Below are 27,231 nucleotides of genomic sequence, written 5' to 3' on the forward strand. Positions count from 1 at the left end.
TAAATAATTTCATTACATTGGATTTTGTTATATTTATAAAAATTGTATTTACAAATGTATTTTAGACCAAGAGCTGGAAGGTTCAACAATTCCTCCTATATATTGCCAATCATATTGCAATCATAGTCTTCGATGTCTAAAACATTCCACATAGAGAAATATCCTCCATTTTCCTCTAAAAATCATCAAGGACTTGAAACATTAACAATTCCCGTACTATTCGTTTCACAATTTACGCTTTGGGATTTGAAGAAGGTTGTCCGTCAGAGAGCCAGTAGGTGTTTTAACACCACGAGCTGGAGTTTTCACAACTGGTGTTCTAGGAGTTTTCACAACAGGAGTTGCGGGTGTATTCAATCGACGAAGAGGTGATGGAGTATACACTCCAGATAGCCCACCGTCAGTAGGTAGACGAACACCAAGACGAGCTGTTGCAAGACGTCTTGCTGCTGGTGACATTGTCGCTATTCGGTCTATGTTACTTCCTGGTTGAGGCGTCCTAAGAAATAATAGTTATTAAAGTCATATGTACATTTGGTGTTTAAGCAACTAATAGATTAGATTTTCACTTTTTTTAAAACTGGTATGTTGATTCTCGTCCAATATTGATCTTAGATTTGCGTTCTTGAAAAACTGCTCAAAACGCATAAAATACACATCTTTTTCTAATTTAAAATCAAATTTGAAACATCTTCATGGTGTTTTATGCACTGCAACGAAGAAATTAAATTTAATTTAAGGGCTACTTAACTTTTTCGAAGCCTTTTTTTTTAACATGGGGGGAGATATTCACATGTAATGTTGATCTGAAAGACTCCTATTTCAGAAAAATTGGAAAAATGGCTTAATATATACACCTGAGAGCTTCATTTTATTTTTGAGCATTAAATTGCATCGTTTTTTTTCTTTTATGATACTTATTTTTAGAATCCTATGCATCTTTTTTACTGATTTCAAAGCTCAACAGGCTCTAAAAATTAAATTTAAGACAATTAAATTAAACTCCAAAATTAAATTTTATATTAAAACTAAAATTTAAGAAAAAAAAAACCATAAATATGGAATACAGTGCTGGTAATTTCTATATACGTAGCCTCTTCTTTTTGATCACCAAAAAGAAACTTTTAAAGGGGGGAGGGTGGGGGTGACAGTCCAGCCTGGAACTTTGTTTTATCAATGTTTAATGGGACTACTTCATATGTTGAAAATAGGGAGGAAGAGGACTTTACCAGCCTAGCTACCCTTGTCAGCCTCTATGTGATAATCCCTATGAAAAAAAAACTGTTGAAAGAACTCCTACCCAAAACCGCAGAAACAACTCCCTAAAACAACATTTTAACACATGAGCCTTTTTATTACACTCATACCGGTTCCATTAAGGAAAACACTGTTGCGAGACGTCTAACGAAAGCCAACACTGCCACCGATCAGTAAAAATTACTTCCTGAATGAGGCATACTAAACATTAATTATTGCTACATCGTAATTTAAATTACTTGCCTAGTAAAAAAAGATTAAATATTAAGGCTAAACAAGCCTCCAAGATTAAGTTCGGATTAAGCAACCCAAACTGAGTGGTGGCACCTCTGAACTAGATACTGAAAACCTGTCCTGCGGAGAATACCATGATAATATTCTGTGTAGAAATTAGACTATTAAATACAGGGTGCATTCCAAAAGTAACGCAATTGTTATTTTTAAATTAATATTGCTGAACAAATTTGCACTCTAAATTCTTTAAAGTAAAGCCCTTGGGCCTCTATATATTTTTTCCACCAACTCTGTCATAAACAGAGAAGCACCATAGACAGGGGCGGATACAGAGTTAACGTTGGGAGGGAGGTTCCATAAAAAATTTGACTCACGCATCATTTTTTCGCCCTCCGATCCTTAATTACTACTCTTTCCTACCTTCTGGGGGGAGGCACGTGCCCATAAAAGCAGCCCCTGATCTAAACGTCCGATTTTAAGAAAGGGGCTGCTTGCAGGGTTTTCGTCACGGAAAATTGGATCCTATGAACGAAAAACAGGTTCCTTTCAGGACTACCTTCATAAAAGCCGAAGGAATTGAAAGAAGGGTATGAAAAGTAGCTGCCTTCTTTTTCTTTTTGTTTGGAGACACTTTCACATTACTTCATCACCAGAATCAAATTCTAAGTCATACAATGTGTTTCTGAAGCTGTGTTCGAGCTCGTCCCGTATTACCAAACTCAGAATAAACCCATTGCAACACTACAGGACACAGTTCCATATTTAACAGCCTTGTATCTGGCTTCCATTTGTTTATTGACGTAGATCCACGGTGGCAGGTGGCATTGTCTGTGACTTCAATTTCTTTATTGTCGAAGATTCACGGTGGCAGATCTTGATATTTTTAGATCTGAGTATCTTTCTATCGGAAGTCTACTAGCTATCTACGAGCTATGACACATCTAAACGCAGTAGAAAATTAAAGTTCCCAAACAATAATTTATCTCCAAATTAGCTAGATTAAATTCAAAGAATTAGCCGCATTCTTAAACGCTACGCGAACACTCAGAGTTTTCATACCAATACTTTTAGCACAGACTAATATGAAAAATAAACTAATCTGAACACTAATGTAAAACCCTATCTAGAATGTTGTACTAGCAAGGTAAAAAAAAAACCATAAATAAATAAGTCAAAGATAACTAAAAAGTATTCACTTGTCAAATTTACGAGCTATGACACATCCAAACGCAGTAGAAGAGTGAAGTTCCCAAACAATAATTTATCCCCGAATTAGCCAGATTATAATCTAAGAATTAGCCGCATTCTAAAACGCAACGTGAACACTCAAAGTTTTCATACCCATTCTCTGAGCACAGACGAATATGAAATGTTATGCTAGCAAGCTAAAAAAAATTATACATAAATAAATAAGCCAAAGATAACTAAAAAGTGTCCACTTGGCAAATTTAACAGAAACAAAAACTTACGATGGCAAATATTTTCTGGCAGCTTCTATGGCTTTTCCTTTACGATCTCTGTATTGCTGACTAACCTTCTCTGCCAATTTATAGCCGATCTGGTCTCTTAAAGGCGTTTCGTGAATAGTGAAAGATGGCCCAGGTGTATGGGGAGGAAGAGGGGTGTCACTTCCATCAAGTCTGAAAGAAAGAAATATTTTCTTCATAAATTAAAGAATGAGTCAAACAAACACTAAATGAAATTTCACTGCCACTGCTAAAGGGCGTATGTGATATTTGCAGGTAATTGGCAAGAACTTCTAGGCGTGAAGGCAACAGTAAAGCAAGAGGATCGTCCTTTTATAGATATATAGCTATTTTATATTTTTAGTTTTTTGCATCTTTTTTTTCATATACATTTTTTATATTACATTATATTTACATTTTATAGATATATCTCTTAAAGACCCATGAGCTTTTTTTTCTTCTTTGGATTACACCTTCCGTGGCGCTAAGCCGGTAAAAGCATAAGGCATGGGCACAGGTATAGTTTGGATTTTCAGCACACGGAACAATATCATTTTTTACCACCCCCCCCCCTCCAATCATTATCAACACAATTTATATAAAGGAAATTTATATGGCAGCCGTTACTGCTGCCAAATCATATGTTATGATTCCTCAGGTCAAATTTCCTCATTAACTAGGTCAAAGACCTAGTTAAAATGGTCAATAACGGAGCAATTCAGAAGCCAAAACAAATAAAATCAACTTTTGACATTTTCTTGCCAAGTTTTAAATTTGGACTCTGAATCTAGAACAATTGAGTGGATCCAGCCATAATGTAGCTTTAGTCACACTTTTTATAGCATTTATCGGAGCATTACTTATAAAACATTGCTGATAAGAATTATAAGCTATGTCTTTTCAAAAAAAATGAAATACACAAAAATAAGTATATGAATGAATGAATGCATCTCATGCCCATCAATAAGAAAATAGATGGAGCACAAAAAAAGAATACAATAAGACACTAATTCAAAAACAAAACGAAACACAACAACCAGCAACAAATACCAAGTACTACTGTAAATCCATGGATGAGACTTGACGGACAAATCAGTCTCAAATTTCCTCATAATTGATAGAGTCAAGTACCCTCAGCTTAACATTTGATAACGCCAAGGCTGAGAATCTATCCTGTCTCAAAGATGATGATCAATAGTTCATGATGAGTTTCAACCTACTAAATGACCTTTTGCAACTTGCAATGGAAGGTGAACAGTAAGTAAGATTTGAAGGCTAACTCTAAGACTTGAGAACACGTCATCTGGCATGACGTCATCGCGTCATGATGTCAACTTGTCATCCCACAATGACATACAGGTGACCCTCAGATGTTGACCGAACCCTTAAAAGCTAGTCTCGAATATTGTTTAACAGTCCATTACTCCATTGAGCAACTCCAAGTCATCCAAATATGTATCATAAAAATTTCCATGTGACCGCAACTGATCTTCAAAATACTCTTATTATGAAACAGTATTATGAAACTATAAGATAGGTTTCTTATATATTATGAAACTATTTATAATATATAAGAAATAAATAAGAAAAGCAATGAAGATTGCTTTGATTATATTTTTGAAACAAATCGTTTAAGTAAGCGATGCCACTTTTGGATTGAATTTGTTTGAATCACAAATCCTCATTTTTATCTTTCGAGATGTTCGAGATCTTTCGTATGAAGCTGCTAACACGTAAATTCTTCTTAGTTAAAATGATGACTTAGTTATATTATGAAACTATTTATTAAACTCAGAATAAAGGGGATACAAAATAGTATCTTAATTTTAATTGAAAGGATGAACTTGGCGTGCTGCAACCAATTGAACAATTTTCAATTCTATTTTCGCCAACAGTAATCTTAAATTACCGCAATCGACTATTTGCAATGATTTTGCAAATCAAAGCCATGAAGATTGCTTTGATTATATTTTTGAAACAAATCGTTCAAGTAAGCGATGCCACTTTTGGATTGAATTTGTTTGAATCGCAAATCCTCATTTTTATCTTTCGAGATGTTCGATATCTTTCGTATGAAGCTGCTAACACGTAAATTCTTCTTAGTTAAAATGATGACTTAGTTAATGATGATGACTCAGTTAAAATGGTCAATAACGGAGCAATTCAGAAGCTAAAACAAATAAAATCAACTTTAGAAATCCTTTGACATTTTCTTGCCATGTTTTAAATTTAGACTCTGAATCTAGAACAATTGAGTGGATCCTGCCTTAGTGTAGCTTTAGTCACACTTTTTATAGCATTTATAGGAGCATTACTTATAAGACATTGCTGTTAAGAATTAAAAGCTATGTCTTTTCAAAAAACTGAAATAAACCAAAACAACTATATAAATGAATGAATGCATTTCATGCCCATCTGAAATAAACAAAAATATGTATATGAATGAATGAATACATTTCATGCCCATCAATAAGAAAATAGATGGAGCACAAAAAAAAAATTACAATAAGACACTAACTCAAAAACAAAACGAAACACAACAACCAGATACAAATACCAAGTACTACTGTAAATCCATGGATGGGACTTGACGGACAAACCAGTTTTAAATTTCCTCAGGATTGATAGAGTCAAGTACCCCCAGCTTAACATTTGATAACGCCAAGGCTGAGAATCTATCCTGTCCCATAGATGATGATCAGTAGTTCCTGATGAGTTTCAACCTACTAAATGACCTTTTGCAACTTGCAATGGAAGGTGAACAGTAAGTAAGATTTGAAGGATAACTCTAAGACTTGGGAACATGTCATCTCGCATGACGTCACCGCGTCATGATGTCAACTCGCCATGTCACAATGACATACAAGAGACCCTCAGATGTCGACCAGACCCTTAAAAGTTAGTCTTGAATATTATTTAACAGTCCATTACTCCATTGAGCAACTCCAAGTCATCCAAATATGTATCATAAAAATTTCTATGTTATCACAACTGATCTTCATAATACTCTTATTATGAAACAGTAATATGAAACTATAAGATCTTATATATTACTAGGTGTTGGGGTGGCGCTTCGAGCCACCCCAACACCTAGTTGGTGCGGGCGCTTCGCGCCCCCACCAAGCCCCCCCCCCCCCCCGCAAGCGTAAGTCGTTACGCGCCATATTAGTTACGTGCCATTGTAGTTGTGTCCCTGTGTACCACCTATGAATATAGGTGGTACACTATGAATTATCCATCTGAATAAAATTCAGATGGATAATTAACCGCCTCATTTGGTTCCAAAACTGTGTCGACTGACTTGTAAAGGACTGCCTGGTCTCGAATCTTGGTTAAAACAATATTGTTGATTTCGTGGACGTCTATATTTTTGGGTGCAAGAATCGCTCTTTCACTTAGCCATTTATTATTTTTATAACTGTTTAGAATATTCGGAAATACTTTTTCAATCCTTTCATTTTTGGACGTCACTAAATTACAGAATTCAGTAGGTAGTTGTATACGTCCCGAAATTGAGTCTACTGGGAGCTTTCCGTTTCCAATTGCCAGCAATTGATCTGAAAATGTTTGACCAGAGTCATCGTTTTGCAATCGGACACGCATATTTGTAGTTAATTTTAATGTTTTTACGTGTGCCCATAAATTAGAATTTTTCAGGCAAGCATTCATTTCGTCTGCAGAGGTTGATCTAGGTATTATAGGTAATGTTTGCCTGAAATCTCCCGCAATGCCAAAATCAATTTTATCACAAACGTTTTACCAGTACCTCCTGGCGCATCCAAAAAGAAAATTTCTCCAACGCTGTAATCGACACAATGCATTATCGTATCATAAATGTCTTTTTGTTCCGACGTTAACTTGGAAATGTTATTTTGTACATACGACAATAGATCACTCGTACTGTAACTTTGTTCACGATCCAATTCTACACATGTCGAAACAGCAGCGGTACGATTAGGTGAAGGCATTCCCAAATCCTGAAGAGGTTTGTTTGCCATACATACGCACAAATCTTCAATAATAACTAAAGTGTAGTTATAAATTTCTGATGTAAAATCAAAAGTCATATCTGACGTCTCTAACCGTTTTCGATCGAGTATATCTTCGGACATTTTCGATTTATATTTTCCCCATAACTCTGTAGGAGCTGAAGGAGAGCAAGTTGTCAGAATGATTCCAAACAATGCACGAATTTGACTTGGAGTTGACGTTTCGTACGCGTCATTGATGCAGTTATCCCAGTGTTGATCATTCTCCAATAAATTCAGAGCTTGGCATGCAATACGGTAAGTGTCATGTATAGTACCACTTACAGTTCTCAAATACTCAAAGGACGTCGGACCGGGTACATTCACCAAAAGCAGGCGTAGAAAGAAGCATTCATGTTGATTGGGGTGGACGGTGTAGAGTCTTCCTATCGTGGTATCTTTGAAGATGGTAGGTTGGCCGTCGACTGACTTACCCTGTTTTCGACGTTCAAATACTTTATTTTTAGTATTGCACGTGTAATACGAAGGCACTTCAGTATACAGCAGTTTTTTTTGCAAAAGAATCATTTTTGCATAGCGAAAAGAAAACAGTTAACTTTGTATCCGGTGGATTCAGGGCTCTTTGTTGCACGTTGGATTCCGAAAAATAAACACGTTGACCATTCTGTAAATGTACCGCTAAGTGAACAACAACTGGACTACGTTCATGTATCGGAAATGAAAGAATTCGCCAAACATCTTCATTACTGCTTATGTATCTTCCAGCCTGATATTGTACGATTTCGTCGATATCTTTGATTTCGGACTGCAAGCCAAAAACTGCCATGTCACTGCCTTTGTTGACGTATTTACATATGTATTTGATTGCCTTTACGAAGTTACGGTATTCAACGTTTATGTATGCATTAAATGTTTTTGATAATAATGGGGGATATGGAACAACTCACTGGTTATCTACTTCGATGGTGGTACCGTTACGCTTCTTTATTCTTGCTGTTTTACCGCCATCTTCAGTAGATCTTCTTCCATATTGTGGGTAACCATCATTGCCAGTAATTGTGTTGGGTACTAAAAGTCGAGGATATTGCTTAGTGCACCTTCCTTTGGCCATGCATGGTGAATTTTCGTTCAGTGCACCGCAAGGTCCATGTATCATATTTTATAAAACAATATCATATAAACTCATCGACATTTTCATCAGGTATTCATATCATCAATTCCGTTAGAAGTAATTTTATAATGTAGCCAGATTAGTATATGTGCGTGTGGCAATCCTCGTTTTTGCCATTCCACTGAGTACATCCAGCATCGCACTGATTCAGGTTGCTCTTGTGATTCCTCGGCACGCTTTCTTTTGGTGATTTCTCTTTGAGACGCAAGCCTAATTTCACGCTGTTGTTGTGATTCCTCGGCACGCTTTCTTTTCTTACTTTCTCTATCAGCCGCAAGCCTGTTTTCTTGCTGTTCTTGTGATTCCTCGGCAAGCCTTCTTTTTTCACTTTCTCTTTTAGCAGCAAGTCTGGTTTCGCGTTGCTCTGGTAGTTCCTCGGCACGCTTTCTGTTCTTACTTTCTCCATCAGCCGCAAACCTGTTTTCTTGCTGTTCTTGTGATTCCTCGGCACGCTTTCTTTTCCTACTTTCTCTATCAGCAGCAAGTTTTTTGGCATATACTCTTTGAGCAGCTTCCTCGGCTGTTGCCATTGTAGGTTCTTCAGTCATTTTACAATTAAAAATTTTTCCGTAAACAAATGTCTTAAATACCTTTGATGACGTCATCGTCATAACAAACATGACGACAACTAACTTCATGACGACATGACATGACGACATGACGTCACTCGATAGACACACAGACAACTTAATTTTATATATATAGAAACGTCAGTTGACAAACATGACGTCAGTCGACACACAAACATGACGTCAGTAGACAGACACACAGACAAACAACTTATTTTTATATATATAGATAGATACGTCAGTTGACAAGCATGACGTCAGTCGACACACAAACATGACGTCAGGAGACAGACACACAGACAAACAACTTATTTTCAAATATATAGATGAAACTATTTACTAAACTCAGAATAAAGGTGATACAAAATAGTATCTTAATTTTAATGGAAAGGATGAAACTGGTGTGCTGCAACCAATTTAACAATTTTCAATTCTACTTTCGCCAACAGTAATCTTAAATTACCGCAATCGACTATTTGCAATGGGTTTATTTTTTTTGTTAATAAATTGATTACCGTACTTAATCCATGTTCCAGTAAGCATGATGACGGACATAAAATCAACCATTTTTTATGACAAGTCAAATGAGTAGATAAGCCGTAGGGGTCTCCTTTTGCAGCCAGAACTGTTGGTAGCCACTTTTGAATTTCAATTTCAATTGATCGTTTGCAGTTACTTCCGTCAATTCTTCTTGTTACTGTGGAGAATCTTCTATATTTGAACTTAAAAAAGGATACAAAATCCAATTATGTATATTCATTTTTAATGTATCATCAAATCGTTTATTAAAATATGAATGGAATGTATCCAAATTCTCACAATAAGAAAGTATGTCGCCATCTTTTTTTCTGGTCCTGATAAATTTAGAAACTGGCTGAATTCCTCTTGCCCGAAATTTCGCTTGTACGATAAAAAGTTGTGTCATAAATGCAGAAAGAGCAGATTTGATTTTTATCAAATTCATCACCTTGAAGTTGAAGATTGCTTTGATTAAATTTTTGAAACAAATCGTTCTAGTAAGCGATGCCACTTATGGATTGAATTTGTTTGGATCCCTAATCCTCATTTTTATCTTTCGAGAACTCCAGCACCGAGTTAAATAGCTTGTAAAACCTATCTAAACATGCAGCCTACGACAACCATCAGATTTCCGTATGAAGCTGCTAACACGTAAATTCTTCATAGCTTCCTAAAGTTTTTTGGGTTATGAGTTCTTTTAAGTCAAACCGAGAATTTAAATTCGTTCAACTGAATTTTTTTTTTCTTATGCTCTGGTGTATAATTTGTCAACCATACTTTTGTCGCTCTCAGCATTTCATTTTCTGTTGCGAGTCCTTTCCTGCCATGAGCCCGTTACAACCTCTTTCTTTTCTTGACGTTTTCTTTTTCTCCTTCATTCCTTCTTATTTTCTGCTTCTCCCGATTCGGACATGTTACAATACTCACAACTCCTTTACTTTGTTCGTTTATGCTGTTTCTTTTCTTTAATTTTTCTTTGTTTTTGCTTCAGTCCTTCATCTTTTCTTCCTCTCCCAATTCGGACATCTTACTATGCTCAAAACTCCTTTACTTTGTTCGTTTATGCTGTTTCTTCTCTTGAATTTTTCTTTGTTTTTGGTTCAGTCCTTTATCTTTTCTTCCTCTTCCAATTCGGACATCTTACAATGCTCACAACACCTTTACTTTGTTCGTTTATTCTGTTTCTTCTCTTGACGTTTTCTTTTTTCCCTTCATTCCTTCTTATTTTCTTCTTCTCCCAATTGGGACATCTTACAATCCTCACAACTCCTTTACTTTTTCAAGAGAACTTGTGAAAATTACAACCCCGTGTTGCGTAAAAACTCTTGAAAAGCATGAATATTTTAGTAAGCAGAAAGAAAATTCATTGGCCTTTTCTGGGCCCGAGCAGTTTGATCAAGTACCGAACTTCCAAAAAGGAGAATGGCTACAAACTCAAATTTGGATATTTGAAACAAAACCTATATTACATCAGATTTTCTCTCGGAATTTACCTGAATATTAACCTGTTTCAGAATTTAGCTGAATAGAGGATAAGCCTGAATATTTTTTGATGGTACAATAGGTTTTCTATATTATTATGAATAGGCCTAGCAGCTTCAACTCTAGAACTCGATCGATTTTCAGACTGAATTAACAGATAGTCTAACAGCAGTCTTAGGCCGTCAAAGTTTTGGATGGGAAAAGTATCAATAGATCGCTTGCACTATACTGAAAACGTCTCTCACCAGATACTAACAGCATCAACTCCAACTAGTTTCAGCGTGAGGTTATCACAGTTAAAAAGTGTAGTCTTTGAGTTTAGTTAAAAAAGGTCGGCATAAAAAATAATGAGGTTCAATATTACTAATAAAAAGAGCTAGACAGTAGCACCAGATTGCAATAAGATGTAACACCAGCCTGAAATAAGGAATCAGCTGCCTTAATTCTTAATTTTTAGCATTTTTGCAAATAGACTATTAGTTGTAAAACATGAACTTAATGTATATCCATTATTTACAAAAAAAAATTATAGAACTAGCGTAATGTTTTTGATAAACAAAGCCAGAAATCCTTGAATACGCGCTTTCGCTAGAATATTAGTCATTTTTATCTAGTTACTCATTACCTAACAATCGATAAATAATTATTTAATTTCGTTTCTGATCAACAGCATCTTTTTACTCAATGACTTTGAAAATTCTTGAATACCAGCTTCTGTGAAAATCCAACATTAATTCCCAACTAAATCCTATTTTGAGCAGTCTTGCTAGAATATTAGTCATTGTTATCATTTTACTCATTATCTAATCAATTTCTAAGAATATTAGATTGGAATAATTAATTTAATAATTAGGTTATGGTCAATGGCTTCTATACTTATTTTAACAAAACTGCAGAATAATTACAGACCCAAAAAAGTAGAAGACACCAAGCCTATAAGGAAACGAAGACAGACGAGCAAAAGGACAAACTTTTTGGCCACCAAAAATGTGCTCCGTTGGATATCTGTTTCATGTATCTTATGTCTGTGACAGAGTTAAAATTATGCAAAAATAAAACTGAAATGAAAATAGTTTCAGAGTTTAGTCATTTTCTTCTTAGGAATGACACGCAACATTTATGAACAGCATCAATTGTATGAGAAAAATAATTTTTAATGTTGCTAAATTTACATTTACTTCAAAAATTATAAAATTGTGAAAAATAAAATTATTGAAAATAAACATATTTGTGCAGAAAAAAAAATTGGAATGAAAATAGTCTCAGAATTTAGTTATTTTTCTTCTCAGGAATGACACGCAGCATTCATGAACAGCATCGATTTTATAAGAAAAATAATCTTTAATGTTGCTAAATTTACATTTATTTAAAAAATTAACGATGACCGATTACTGAATGTATTTAAAAGCCTTTTAACATTTAAAAGCCTTTCAAAAGTCGATTACCTAATACATTATATAGCCTTTAAAATGCTGTAGCCAACCAGACTTTTCGTGGAGGGTGATAGTTAGTTAATGAGATTTGAGGCACTAAATTCATTTCAATGAATTTCTGCTGATGAGACACCAAACTGGTTTCAAGCAGATTGTGGTCATCAGCTTCTATACTTATATTTAAAAAAAAAAAAAACAACAGAGCAAGAATAAATCCAAAAAGGTAGAAGGCTCAAAGCCCATAAGAAAACGAAGACAGTCAAGCACAAGCACCAAACTTTTTGGTTACCACAAAATTGGCTCAGTTGGATATCTGTTTCATGTATCTTATGTCTGTGATAGACATAAAAATGTGCAGAAACAAAATTGAAAAGAAAATATTTTCAGAGTTTAGTCATTTTCTTCTCAGGAATGACACACAGCATTCATAAAAAAAATCTTTAATGTTACTAAATTTACATTTAAATCAATTGATCAATTACTGAATATATTTAAAAGTCCATTAATACATTTAAAAGCCCTTTAAAAGCTGATTACTGAATACATTATACAGCCTTTAAAAAGCTGTAGCCAACAGAGTTTTCGTGAATGGTGATAATTAGTGAGATTTCAGGCACTAGATTCGTTTCAATGAATTTCTGCTCTTGACACATCAAACTGCTTTCAAGTTTTGGTCAACAGCTTCTATACTAACATTTTAAAAAACTGCAGGACAATTGCAGAACAACAAGATAGAACTCGAGGTTTAGGGATTTTTGTGTCGTCGTCACTTAGGTCAAGTCTGTTTGAGGTAAGTGATCATCATTTAGCCATTCGAATTGAGAGTTCTGTCTTCATAAATGTTTATTTACCAACAAATTACTACAATGATGAATCTGAGTGTCTATTTGCTCTATCATGTCAAAAATTAGGACCCTGTTTAAAAAAATAAAGCGTTTAGGGCTTCAATGTGCAATCGTAGGGGATTTTAATTGCCATTTAAGTGAAGTAGGTTCCAAACTTTCTATGAGGACTAGTCTGATTTAAGGCCTTTTTGGTGATTTTTTTTTTGTGCTGTTGATAAAGAATCTGTTTTTACTTATATACACACATTGTCCAATATTTTGAACTGGATCATGTCTCAGCTTCCTCTGATTTTGTTATTGACCAGATGAAAGTCCTGTGCGAATTTAGGCTTTCAGATCATTTTCCTTCTTCTTTCTAAACAGAGAAGCTGGCCCCTCATCCGTCCATTGTAATATCTGAGTCTCAATTTGTTCACGATTGGTCAAAAATTAATTCGGAATTATTTATACTTTCGTCAAATTTTATAGTGGATAAGATCCGTATTCCCTTCCACCTTTTACATAAATCTCTTCCACTTCCTGATATTGAAATGCAGCCATGTTTGGATGTTAGATCTTTGATGTTTATTAACTACTCGACGATCTTGAAAAGACATGTAACACTCCACTACATCAGTTCGGGTTCAAACGAAGAACATGATGTGCACATGCACTAACAGTCATGGCAAACGCACTAATTGATGCATAATCTGCGGGGGAATGTCTTGCTCTTGCTAGTCATGACGTCATACGTGCCTTTGACTCGTTAATACAGCCTGCAATGCTTCTAAAAGCTGACAAGCGAGGGCTAGACCCTGCAGTTATCCTCACACTTTGGGACATGTATTCTCGACTGCGTAATCCACTAAAATTACCGCCTGTTAAGAGTATGCCTCCAGTTGCTCGAACAAAGCTTATTCCAGTTTTAAAAGGTGCACATCACCTGGTATATTTAATAACTACGTCCTTGATATTCAGGATATATGTCCCTCCTCATTAGTTTTTTCGTCAAGAAATCTGTCACTAATTTGTCATGCTGACGATGTTCTGAATCTTGGTCGCACCCTGCTACGAGTCAGTGATGTTTTTTCTATCCTCCAAGCAGAACACCTTAAGCTTAGCCTACTTTTCAACTCTGCCAAGTCGGAAATTGTCCTTTTTAACTGGAAGAGCGATCTACTAAATTCCGTCAAACTTGGGAATTCTTCGGCTCAACCTGTCAATCACCTCGTGTATCTTGGTCTTCCTATAAGTTCATCATCTACACGCCACACCCGGTACCTCCTCATTGAACATCTAACCCGCCGCATTTCCGCCTCTTATACCTCAATAATATTCTGCAAGTTCATATTCAACCGGCATTTGCTACCTAGCCTTTTCAATGCAATAGCTCTCCCTCACATTCTGTATATTTCACCCTTTTAGAAACTGTTAACTACTCTGCCTTCCACCCAGTCAAAGCAACACAAAAATTGTTCGTCAGTTTAAAATTGCTGAGCCAAATATTGCAGTAACCTAAGTAATAATTAAACACAATAAAAGTAAATATGACTTATCCTGCAGTAGTTTTTAAATTTGTTATTAATTCATGGTTTATTTTTATCCGTAAATATCGCTGCTATGTACAATAATCGGTTTCTTCTTCTTCTTGTGCTTTTCATTTGTTTTTGTTTTTTTGTGTTTTTTCCTCTACTTCGTCTTATCATGTTATGTGAATGATGAGTGTTCAATAAGTAGATAAACAAATCAAATATAGACCTAAAACGTAGAAGACTCAAAGCCCACAAGAAAACGAAGACAGACGAGCACAAACACCAAACTTTTTGGTAACTAAAAATTGGTTAAGTTGGATATCTGTTTCATGTATCTTATGTCTATGATAGACAATGAAATTGAAAGGAACATTTTTTTTTAATTTTAGTCATTTTCTTTTCAGAAATGACCCGCAGCATTTATGAACAAAAAAAATTATATGTAATTTTGCTAAATTTACATTTATAGAAAAAATTACCGTTGACCGATTACTGTTTAAACTTAAAAGCCTTTTAATACATTTAAAGGGCTTTCAAAAGCCGATCACTGAATACATTATACAGCCTTTAAAAAGCTGTAGCCAACCAGACTTTTCGTGGATGATGATAGAGAGATTTGAGGCACTAACTTCTTTTTAATGAATTTCTGCTGTTGACTCATCACACTGCTTTCAAGCAGGTTGTGGTCAACGGCTTCTATGCTTACATTTTAAAAAAGAGTAAACCAACTATAGACCCAAAGCCCATAAGAAAATAAAGACAGACGAGCAGAAGCAGCATACTTTTGGCTCTCAAAAATTGGCTCCGATTGATATCTGTTTCATGTATCTTATGTCTGTGATTGAAATAAAATTGAAAGAAAAATATTTTCAGATTTTAGTCGTTTTCTTCTCAAGAATGACTGCAGCATTTATGAACAATAAAAAAAACTTTAGTGCTGCTAAATTTACATTAATATAAACAAGAGCTAAGAGCTCATATGGCACTTGTGACGAGGTCGGAAGAGCCAAGAGCTCATATGGTATGAGCTCTAGCAAAATTTTAGGAATCAATAGACTGCTTTAAGAGGAAAATCAGAGGCTTAATGCCGGTCAAGATTTAAAATAAGAGCTCTGAGTCACGAGGTCCTTCTAAATATCAAAATTCATTAAGATCCCGTCACCCGTTCTTAAGTTAAAAATACCTCAATTTTTCTAACTTTTCCAAATTAACAACCCCCAGCTCCCCCAAAGAGAACGGATCCGTACGAATTGTGTTAATCTCGTATCTATAACTTGTGCTTATTCTTCCCATCATGCTTCGTCCTGATTTCTCCACTCTAAGCGTTTTCCAAGATTTCCGGTTTCCAAGATTTCTGTTTCCCCCCACCAGCCCTCTATGTTCCCGGATCCGCTTAAATTGAAAATGGAGCATCTGAGACATAAGATTATTCTATATATCAAGTTTCATTGAGATCCGATCACCCATCCGTAAGATACCTCAATTTCACGTTTTCCAAGAACTCCAGCTTCCCCCTCCAACTCCCTTCAATGTCACCGGATCTGGTCGGGATTTAAAACGAGAGTTTTAAGCACAAGATCCTTCTAGATATCAAATTTCATTAAGACCTGATCACCCGTTCGTAAGTTACAAATACCTCATTTTTTCTAATTTTTCGAATTACTCCCCCCCCCAGTTCCACCAAAGAGAGCGGATCCGGTCCGGTGATGTCAGTCACCTATCTTGGACGTGTGCTTATTCTTTCCACCAAGTTGTCATCCTGATCTCTCCGCTTTAAGCGTTTTCTAAGATTTTTGGCCTCCCCCCCCCTAATAACACTGAACCCGGTCAGGATAAAATATAAGAATCTAAGTTTCGAGATCCTTCTAAATATGGAATTTCGCAAGTTAAAAATACCTCATTTTTTCTAATTTTTAGAATTAACCTACCCCCCCCCCACTCCCCTAAAGAGAGCAGATCCGTTCCGGTTATGTTAATCCCGTATCTAGGACTTGTGCTTATTTTTCCCACCAAGTTTCATCCCAAACCCTCCACTCTAAGCATTTTCCAAGAGTTTAGGTTCCACCCCCCCCCCCAATATCCCCTTCACCAGATAAGGTCATAATACCTTATTATTTCTATTTTTTTCCGAATTAACCGCCCCCCCCCCACTCATGATCAAATCGGGAAAACGACTAATTCTAATTTAATCTTGTCTGGCCCCTGATACGCCTGCCAATTTTCATCGTCCTAGCTTGCCTGGAAGTGTCTGAAGTAGCAAAACCGGGACAGACAGACAGACAGACAGACATACCGACAGAATTTGTGATCGCTATATGTCACTTGGTTAATACCAAGTGCCATAAAAATTACCGATGACCGATTACTGTTTACACTTAATAGCCTTTTAATACATTTAAAAGCCTTTTAAAAACCGATCACTGAATACATTATACATCCTTTAAAAAGCTGTAACCAACCAGACTTTTCGTCGATGGCGTTAGTGAGATTTGAGGTATTAACTTCTTTTCAATGAATTTCTGCTGTTGAAATACCACACTGCTTTCAAGCAGGTTGTGGTCAACGGCTTTTATGCTTAAATTTTTAAAAACTGAAGAGCAATAATTGACGCGAAACGTCGAAGACAGACGAGCACAAGCACCAAACCTTTCGGCTACCAGAAAATAGCTTAATTGGATATCTGTATCACGTGCCTTTTATCTATGATCATGTGCCTGTGTATCACGTGCCTATGAATAAAATTGTGCAAAAATGAAATAGAGATAAAAATAGTTTTGGTTTTTAGTCGTTTTCTTTTCAGAATGACAAGCAGCATTTCTTAATAGCATCTATTTCTGATCAGCATCGGTAATTTCAAAAATTACCGACGACTGATTGCCGAATACGATAGTCATATTTTTCGGCAGGTTTTGCTAGTTCTATGTTATTTAGCCACCATTTAACACACCGATGATCTCTAGATTGGGGCAGTTAGAAATTCAAGACAACACTGTTTACACGGAAGGCAGAATTTTCAAGATCTCCATGGCGTAAACTTCAAAATGCAATATGTTCCGACAAGTCAAACCACCTTTATATATCCCTTCTCTAACCAAGATGTGGTTTTTACCTAAGTTAATTTTTTTGTTTAATTTTGGTATTTATTACATTTTATCTGTTATTTCCCTTATACCATACACCACATCCTTACACCACAGAGACAAAACAAACGTCAGATCATATACTTTAATTTTCAATGTATCACGCCTAAACTATTCTTCTTATGAGCACTACCCCTTAGGATATATTCATTTCCCTTCAATTCGAGCAAACCTAAAAAGGGAGGGGGATACCAAACCAAACATTTACGGAAAATTTTGAATTATACAATGGAGAGTAGAATAAAATTAGTCAAAATCATTGATAGAAATTAGCTGAAGTATGCAATGTAGAAACTTTTTCGGTTGAGTCCGGGCGTTCAATAGGCTGGATAATCAGAATGGAGGGAGAGGACAGGCCTTTAAAAAAAAATTAGTTTTGTGTATGAATTATTTAAAGCCTGTCGGCAAAATATTATATGGCTTGGAAACCTATTTTTACCTCAACTAATTAAAATACAATAAAAAAAATACAATTAATCAAAACAATCACAAAAAGGCAATTAATTTTGCTAAAAAAAAAATAGAACATACTTGAATGGTGTGCCTTCAATTTCTCCCCAAGTCATATAGGGAGACTCTCCAACTCCTGGCATTGGCGAAGGAGTTCGAAGTAGTTTAAAACCACCAACCTGAGGGGTTGTTGGAACCTTGATTTCGGATCCATCAACGTCAATGTGACCTACGAAAAAAATACAGTTATATTACAAACAAGGTTTCAATATTCAACCGGGTTTTTAATTTTAGGGACTACCTAAAAAACTGCAGTAAAATGAATGTTTTGCTGGCAATAGGAATGCAGATGAAAGCCTATAGATAAATAACAGGGGACAAAATAAGATAACAAATAAACCAAACAAAGAAAAAAACAAATAAACAATAAAGGAATAACTAAGAGAATGAAATAATAGATGAACAATGGCCTTAATACTAGGGTTCCTCCCTTCCTCCCCAGACTTATAACCACCTGGCCAATAAAAATTATAATAAAAGTAAAACTTACAGTTTGAAATAAATAAAAAACTGTAAATTAAATCAATTGTGAACGAGTTCAACTACAAAAAATTTTTAAAAAATGGCACTTTTAAAAGAGAATACTTTAAATACTATAAAGAAAAAAATAAAGGAAGAAAATACTAAGGGTTAGGAGACTTTGAATTTTATGTTAGGGGGAAGGGGACAAAATACCTTTTCTCCAGTACTCACTATGCCTCCAGGTTTGACACCCCTCCAGCCCGTGGGGCAAGAGCTATGAAATATGATAGCTGCATACTGTTAACATGTGAGATTTTTATGGAAGGTGTGGTTGTATAACCTTTGGAGGAGGCTCCTTTGACTGGAAATTGAAGGTTTTAGTTCACTTTTTAAGAGCCAAAAGTGATCGGAGGATAACCTGCCACCCCTTTCCCTCCCGAACCCTTCTTTCCTGAAAAGCATCTGGTAAAAATTTTGATATAAATATTTTGTTCAAAATAGCCCAGAAGTCAAAGAACTATAACTTAGGTGTTGACGAAACCCTAAGAGCCCCCAGGACAAGGGCTATTGCTTAACCAACCAAGTTTTCTATCTTTTTAAAAAGTAGATATGTGACAAAGAGTCAAACTTTAGCGTACGGAGCGAGGCGCTGAGGAGGGGACAAACCCTTTCATATACGGAGTAATTTCTGTTCGTTTTAAGTTTTAATGTTGCTCCTTACTTGCAGTTAAAAAAAACTTGTTTTTTTATTTAATTTATTAATAAAAGAGGGCATATTTGATTCTGGATCTCCAAAATTGGAAATCAGAAGTTATAGTGCCCTTTCCTTGAGTAAAGGTAACTAGTCCCCCCCCCCCAGCCCTATTGCCCAAATACATCCGATTCAAATTTTGAGATATCCATTTTGTTCCTGGACTCTTCTCATTCAAAATATCGATCTATTTATTCCTTTTATCCTCCTCCCCTTGTCAACTAACTGTTTTCTAACTGTTTCTCCTTGTCAACCATCCCGTTTAAAGTTCAGCCCAAGGCCGTCCAAAAATGTAGAATAGCCGAAATAAGACCTTGTCCACATAGATCAAAGACCTTGGTCAGTTACCTTTTAGCGTTCATGCAGAGGTTTGTCTTGCCGAGTGAAATATTTGTGTATTAGCCAGACCCCGTGCCAAAGTTAAACAGAGACTCTATACTAAACTAAAACGATTTTTTATATTAAAATTCCACTCTCGGGCTTTTTTATCTTTACTGAAAAGGCAAAGTGGTATTAATTGTAATCGATATGTCACTGACAAAACAACACTTAGACCACCATATGGAGGCGAAAACAGTTCCTGCGTAAATGGTTGGGATAGTGCATTGTCTTTCGGGCAAGGGGATACTAGATTTTTATTTTATTAATTATGTATGATTATTATTACTTATTAAAGCTTTCCTGTCGAGAAAATAATGATTATTAAATATTATTACTATTACCGCCCGAAATTACTTTCTCTGTACGTGCCTGGGGCACGTATAAGGAGCTCACTATTTTAATTAATTTCAAAATATTCTAAATTTACGTTCTTTACCGATCGTCAAACAATTTAATTGAATTAATTAACTTGAATTAAATTAATAAACTAATCTGAAAACTAATTATTTACTTTAATTTAAAATTAAAAATATTAATTAAATATAAAAATGATCAAAAATTCTTTTGTTACACCTCTCTCCCCGAAAAAAATTCTTGCACAAGCATGACCTTTTAAACAAGTTAATAATATACTAACTTATTAATTATGCATAATGAGCCCACTAGTTTAAACTAATTTAAAAAGTATTCTAAAATTTAAAAATTTTTAGTCAATTTAACTGAATTAATTTGAATTAAGCTAATAAATATTATAAAAATTAATTATGAAAGTTAAATTAAAACATTAATTAAAAATAACCAATGACTGTTCCCCCCCCCCTCCCCTGAAAAAATTTTACTGCGTAAGGCATCACCCTTCAGACAAGTTAACACTATACTAACTTCTTAATTACTTATAATTAGCTCATTAATTTATGTAGAACAGAAGTTATGCATACCGGCTGTTTGTTTCGCATTACTTTGCGCTGCCATTTTCACCGCTATTTGACTCTGCCTGTCGTCAAATGGAGTAGTAGAAAAACGCGTATTCTCATGAACAATAACCGGCTTTGCAAGACGCTGTTTCAGCATTTCTTCCCCAGTTAGATCAGCACCTATAATAATCAACTAGATTAAAAACTGAATTTGAACCTAAATCCTGAAATCAACTCGGCGAATAGATTGGGACGGAGGGGGAGCGTGCGTAGCTCTGTTGGCCTCAGGTGGCTAGGTGCTGCAGAAACTTTTATGTAATAGTAGTATGGTTATTCCCGCGTTCAATAAACTTATCATAATTAAATTTGTAAGCTTTGGCGTTCAACGGGTAATGACAATTATTAAATAAAGTCCGATAATTGCCTTAATCTTGAAGCCTGAAATAAGCTCAGCGGATAGTTGATTAACGCATAGACCCGGGCCTATGGGTCCACAATGTCGAGGGACGCAAAAAAAAGGGGTGAAGGTGAGGTGTGAAGTGGAGGCCATGGATAAAATTGCCGAGGATCCGGAAGATACAGCTAGATGGCATAATAGTAAAATATTGTATTGGTATGCTAACAAATTGAGGGAGTAGTCAATCCAGACTTATCCCAGTTAAAGATAGGAACGGGGCCCCAATTAGTGACAAGGGAAGAGTTAAAGAAAGATGAGCGGAACATTTTGAGAATGTGCTAAATCGAGATACAGTTGCAGGAAAAGATATAGAGGAAAATGAAAAGGTTTGTGATACCTTAGATATAAAGGAAGATTGTCTTGTGAGGAAGAATTTGTGACAGTACTAAGAGCACTAAAAAATAATAAGGCTCCAGGTGCTGATAGTATGGTAAATGAACTTCTTAAAAATGGTTGCTCTGAGCTTAGAAATAAGTTACTGAAGATTATGAATATGATTTTTGAAAAAGGCGAAATACGTAACCATTTTAGGAAAACCTTAATTAAACCAGAGTATAAGAAAAGTGATAAGAGTGAGTGTCCAGGCATTAGCCTGGTCTTTGTAGTTAGTAAATTGTTTACTAATATGATACTTTTTACTGTGAGAGATGCTGTAGACAAAGTTTTAAGAGAAGAACAGTGTGGTTTTAGAAAAGGTAGAGGAAGTGTCGACCAAATTTTCACTCTTAGATTAATAATTGAGAAGTGCCTTAGTTGTCAAACACCTTTGGTCCTCAGTTTTATAGATTATGAGCAAGCGTTCGATTTAGTTAATAGAAGAGCTTTAGCAAAGCTCTTTTCCTTATATGGTATACCTGACAAATACATTAAAGATTAGTGCTATGTACGAGAATAATACTACTATGGTTAAGGTAGGAAACGAGGTTAGCCGGGTTATGTTCTATCCCCCTTTGTATGGACCATTTTAATGGACTTTGTCTTAAGGAGCACAGGAAAGGCAATTGGAGATCACGGAATCAAATGGGGAGGAAAAACTATCCTGGACTTAATTTATGCTGATGATTTAAGCATCCTATATGAAATTGTGAGCAAAATGAATGAACTTTTAGAGGTTTTGCTAGTTCAGGGTGCTAGAATAGGTTTGAAAATTAATTTTAAGAAGACAAAGTCACTAGTCACGAGTGACGTTGGGTAATGAAGAGATTGATCAGGTAGGCAACTTCACTTACCTTGGTAGTATTATTAGTAAAGACGGTGAGAGCAGTGAAGATGTTACAAGTAGAATAACCAAGGCTCAGGGTATTTTTTCACAGTTAAAAAAAAAGTTTGAAAGAATAGAAAGATAAGTCTGCAAACCAAAATTAGAATATTGGAAGCTACAGTGATGACAGTGATCAAGTATGGCTCTGAAGCATGGGCACTCCAAAAAGCGGATGAACATTTACTAGATATTTTCCAGAGAAATTGCCTACGGATTGTTCTGGATACCCGGCTGGCTGACCGTTTTTCAAACAGTAGGCTGTACGAAAAGTGTGGTTCAATTCTTTAGGCCTACAGTAAAAGAAAGGTTGAGATGGTTAGGGCACGTTCTGCGGATGAAGGATGACAGATTACCGAAGATTGTCCTCTTCGGCCAACCGTCTAGGGCTAAACAGAAAGCTAGTCGTCCTCGTTTGGGAGGATGTCATTAAGAAAAATCTAAAAGAAACGGGAACTCCCTGGGAGGGTGTAAAGAGGGAGGCTTTGAATAGATTGGGATGGAGGAGGAGCGTGCGTAGCTATATTAAGCTCAGGCGGCTTGGTGCTGCGGCGAGTTGCTAGTAGTAGCAGTTAGTATACAACTATATTTATACAGAGTTTTTTTGTGGTTCATTGTCAAATAAAAGAATTTTCCCTATTGGACTGTTATTTAAATGCTGAATTAGTATTTATAAGAGCTTAAATATAGTCTTTGACAACATAAACATTAGATGTAATTTGATATAAATAAGCATGCCACTTTATTTAAAAATATAATCGAAAATTTTGTGCCGAAGAAGGTCAAAATTCTTCCTGGTGCTCATTAAAGATCTCTTTGACCTGCTAGTTAGTAAACAGTGTTTTTGTACATTTTACCAGTATATTTTATATATTTATATATTTTGCACAATTTTACATTATTTGCCATTAGTGCACTTAACAAATGTAATATGAATCAAATTAAAAATAAATTTTTCATATTTTAAAAAAAGCGATTTTGAAACAGGAAAGGAAAAGACCTACCATTCGGAACAAACATAACTGCATTCTTGTTTGTGTAGGTCCAAGTATCCAACTTTCTCAGGTCATTAGAATTAGTAATTGCCTGCTGCTCAACTGATGGGAGGGCTAATTGGCTTTTCTTTGCTTCATCTTTTTCATACTCTTCTTGCTTGTACAACCACCAATACTGAAAATATTGTGCCCGCTATAATATATTATATATATATATATATATATATATATATATATATATATATATATATATATATATATATATATATATATATATATATATATATATATATATATATATATATATATATATATATATGTTATACTAATGGCCGTATTCAGGGTTTTTGGCCAGGAAGGTAATTTTTATCAGGGACGGTTTTACAAAAAAAAAATTTACTAAAGGCATGCAAAATGTGTTTTCCTGCATTTTTCTTACAGTTTTACGAGTCAAAAAACATTCCAGGGGGGGGGGGGGTCAAACCCTTCCTCCATAAGTAAGACCTTGATTATATTAGCACAATATATAAAACACAGTATCACTTATATACCCAGTTAAATAGAAATTCTAAAATAGACACATGAGAAATATCTAGAGTGGAACTAATAAATAAGAAATTATCCAGCAAGAATATCCCCCCTCCCCTCAGGGTCAAGTCTAAGGATTTTCTGTATAATTTCTGGGAGGGAGCATTAACGACCGCTCCACCTCATCCACAAATTTTTGAAATTGTCCCTTAATGGTTTTATAATTTTGATATATTCTTCAATAAAATATCTTTTTTTGAATTTGTGCTCACCTTGAAAATACATTCTTGTTTACGGTATTATGTAAGAGATTTTAATGTTAATCTAAACCAATCAGTTGGTGATGTCTGATAAGCTCCAACATAAATACATGCACAAAGGAAGGAGAGACCTTAGACCCATTTCCCCCCAAATCTCGAGGTTTGTTCGACTTTTATCCATTATTTATATGGTTTTGGTACAATTTGTCAGTGTTCTGTCTTTTTTCAAGTCTGATTTCTCCTCAAAATAGTTTGTGGCCCTAGGATATCTTGTTTTTAAACTTATTCAATCCACCACTTACTCAAACCAAGCCATCCAAATTTTGGAGTTCTCAGATAGAGTAAATGAATTTCTGGATAGATGATTCTGTGATATTACTCACAGGATGACCTTACTTGCAAATGTCCTGAAAAAAGAAATTTAGGGATTCCCTCCCCTACACTATTCTGAACCATTCCCAAGGAAACTTATTCTTAATAGCCAGAATACTTGGTTTAGATTTAAAAACCTGTTCTGGTAGATGTCCAGATAATTTGTAAACTTACCATTTTAATTCATCAATTTACTAATTTAATTGAGAAGTTAACTTAATTATATCACCATAAAATACATAGTAAGTATTTTATTATTATTATTATATTATTATTATAATAAAACTATATAATTAATATTAAAAATTTAATTATTATTAAAATATACACTTAATTATTAGAATAAGTAAACTTACTTAATCAATTGATAAACTGATAAACTTAATATAAAGTTTCAAAGTTTTTCGAATTTTATTCTATGCAACAAAGTAAAAACATTATCCATGACACATTTGTTCCTCAGTGCAACTCCTTGACTTAGTACAGAAGAAAAAATTAATCAATAAGAGAAAGTGTATAACTCAAAAATTGTTCGATGAACTGATTGTATTTCTGGAGTAAATACCAACATTTTGTCGAAAATTCAATTGCCCAAAATGGGCTGGTATCCAAATGCATTTATTTTAACGAAGAAAAATTTTAATCTAACATTTGATAGCATAAAGCAAAGCTCAGAAATGCACCATTACATTCCGCATCTCATGAATTTCTGTCTAATGTCTGAGCAGCAGTATTATCACGTCTGTCGATTAAAAAAGGGGGCTTTGGGCCCACCCTTCCCCCAAAGTCCAAGAATTCTACGATTCTACTCGCAATTATTTTTCCTTTAATTTGCCAGTGTTAGACCTTTTTTTTAGTTTAGCCCCTCTCCAATATATTATTCTGGTATATGCCCAGGGATTAACAAAAAGTAGCACCTGACTCTGATGGATCTGTTTTAATGTGCCGGACCGTGAATGAGGTGACGACGCAAAATATACACAATGTTATGTGAGTGACACTAAAACCTTTTGCATCGCATATAATGTGGCTATTTCGTTTTGCATTAAATTAAATAGCCAAATTCAAAAATTATTTAATTCAAAATTAAATATCTAATGACATTCTGTGCCTGCACACTACCCTTCTCTAAGCAGAAGTTTGTTCCAAACTTCCTTGTGGTTTTTCAAGTTTTCTTCTTTTCTTACTGAGTACTTTATAAAATTCTAAAATTTAATTAAAATTAAGCAACCAGATTTATTTAGTTATAATTTACAAAATAGCGACATCTAAAAAGAAACTAAAGCCCTCCCCCTTAATAAGAGTTCCCTCTTAACTGGTATGACAAATAAACAACTTCAGAAATTGCATGCATGAAACAAGATGATACAGAAGGAGAGAAAAGAAAACCCCCATCCAAGTCAACACCTATTCAAATCAGACAAGCAAAAAAGAAAACAAAAGTAATGTTGGATAATAAGAGGAAAGATCTAAGAGCAGATTCTACAGAAAAAGAGGTTCCATTCATCATACAACTGTAGTTCTTTTTTTTATAACAAAATTCATCGCAAAGCAAAAGCTCAAAGACTACTACTACTACCAACGACTCACTACGGCACTAAACTGCCTGAGACCAACACAGCTTCGCAGGCTGCTCCTCCACGCCAATCTATTCACAACTTCGTTCCCTACCCCTCTGATGAAACTCCAATTTCCTTTAACTCCATCCTTCCAACCTTTTTCATCCCATTCTGGGACGACCTACTTGTCGTTAAACTCAAGATAGATGAGTAAAAAGCACTTTCTGTAAACCTTTGTCCATAATACGTGCTGTAGCCTAGCTGTGGACAGCTAGTATTTGCAATTATCTTCTTCTTTAAAACAGAAGACTTCAGGTACGAGCCCATTTTGGCCAACTTATTTTTTTCAATTTGATGCCGACAGGGGTATCTACAAATGGCGACGTCACGGTGGTCAAAGCAATTACAGAGGCTATAATGTGCCTAGCAGTCTGCAAGATCACATAAACTCAAAGAGGGCCAAGTAGACTTCCTTTTGGGTCTGGTTGTCTTCACTGTACTGGTCTACTGGGTATCATAGGCTCATGACAAATCATGGGTCTGATGTAATATCTAGACCCTAAAACGCTCTCAGAAGCTGTAGACGGTTGCTATTGAGTTCTACCAATGAAGCACTACAATCTGTCAGTATTTAGTTCAGTACCTCATTGTCGTTTTGGCAAAATTCACAGAGAAGCGATATTGAGATCCCCACAGATACTGTGGGTATCTTCCAGGTAAAAGCATGGAGGCTAAAGACTACGTCACCACCTCTTATTTAGTACTATCATATTAAATCCGACCAGGAGCGTAAAGGAATTCTTAAACCCATTTTCAAGAAGTTTAAAGATGGCTTCCTGACAGTTCTACCTGCTGGGGTTTTGTGTCATCTGTCAACTCGATAAATATTTATGTCTGTAAATTTCAAAGCAGAAGATAATCAGCACAAGCAGGGTTATAACAAGTCACTTAATGACAATACATTTGTGAAACTAGACAAATTACACAGCGATTGCAGGAAACTCCAAATATGTTAAATAATTTATCAACTTAACTTGCAGCAAACTCATAGGAATTCTAGCATTTTTTTTTATTATTATTATTACAAGATGCATTGCAAAGCCTAAAACTGATATTCAATTTTTAACTAATTATATAATTATATTCATTAGACAAAAAAGTCATTGCA

General features: G+C 35.2%; 1 protein-coding gene across 1 annotated transcript; it reads right to left on the minus strand.

Annotated features, from left to right (window-relative positions):
- Positions 1-26,390, minus strand: LOC136041523 (splicing factor ESS-2 homolog). The gene is made up of 6 exons (XM_065726228.1): positions 26,220-26,390; positions 23,354-23,519; positions 20,659-20,814; positions 18,148-18,295; positions 2,961-3,131; positions 1-499 (listed from the first exon to the last, which is right to left on the minus strand). The coding sequence occupies exons 1-6, from the start codon at positions 26,388-26,390 to the stop codon at positions 226-228; spliced, it is 1,086 nt and encodes a 361-aa protein (XP_065582300.1). The 3' UTR covers positions 1-225.
- Positions 26,391-27,231: the final 841 nt, after the last annotated feature.

This window comes from Artemia franciscana, unplaced genomic scaffold, assembly GCF_032884065.1.
Source record: "Artemia franciscana unplaced genomic scaffold, ASM3288406v1 PGA_scaffold_23, whole genome shotgun sequence".
NCBI classification, from domain to species: domain Eukaryota; kingdom Metazoa; phylum Arthropoda; class Branchiopoda; order Anostraca; family Artemiidae; genus Artemia; species Artemia franciscana.

Bases quoted from the DNA above. Each gene is read 5' to 3' on its own strand.
- LOC136041523 (XM_065726228.1), bottom strand. From the start codon at position 26,390: ATGGGCTCGTACCTGAAGTCTTCTGTTTTAAAGAAGAAGATAATTGCA. The intron at 18,296-20,658 runs GTATGCATAACT...TTTTTTTCGTAG, and splicing joins TAATGCGAAACAAACAGCCG to GTCACATTGACGTTGATGGA. The intron at 500-2,960 runs GTAAGTTTTTGT...ATTATTTCTTAG, and splicing joins GCCAGAAAATATTTGCCATC to GACGCCTCAACCAGGAAGTA.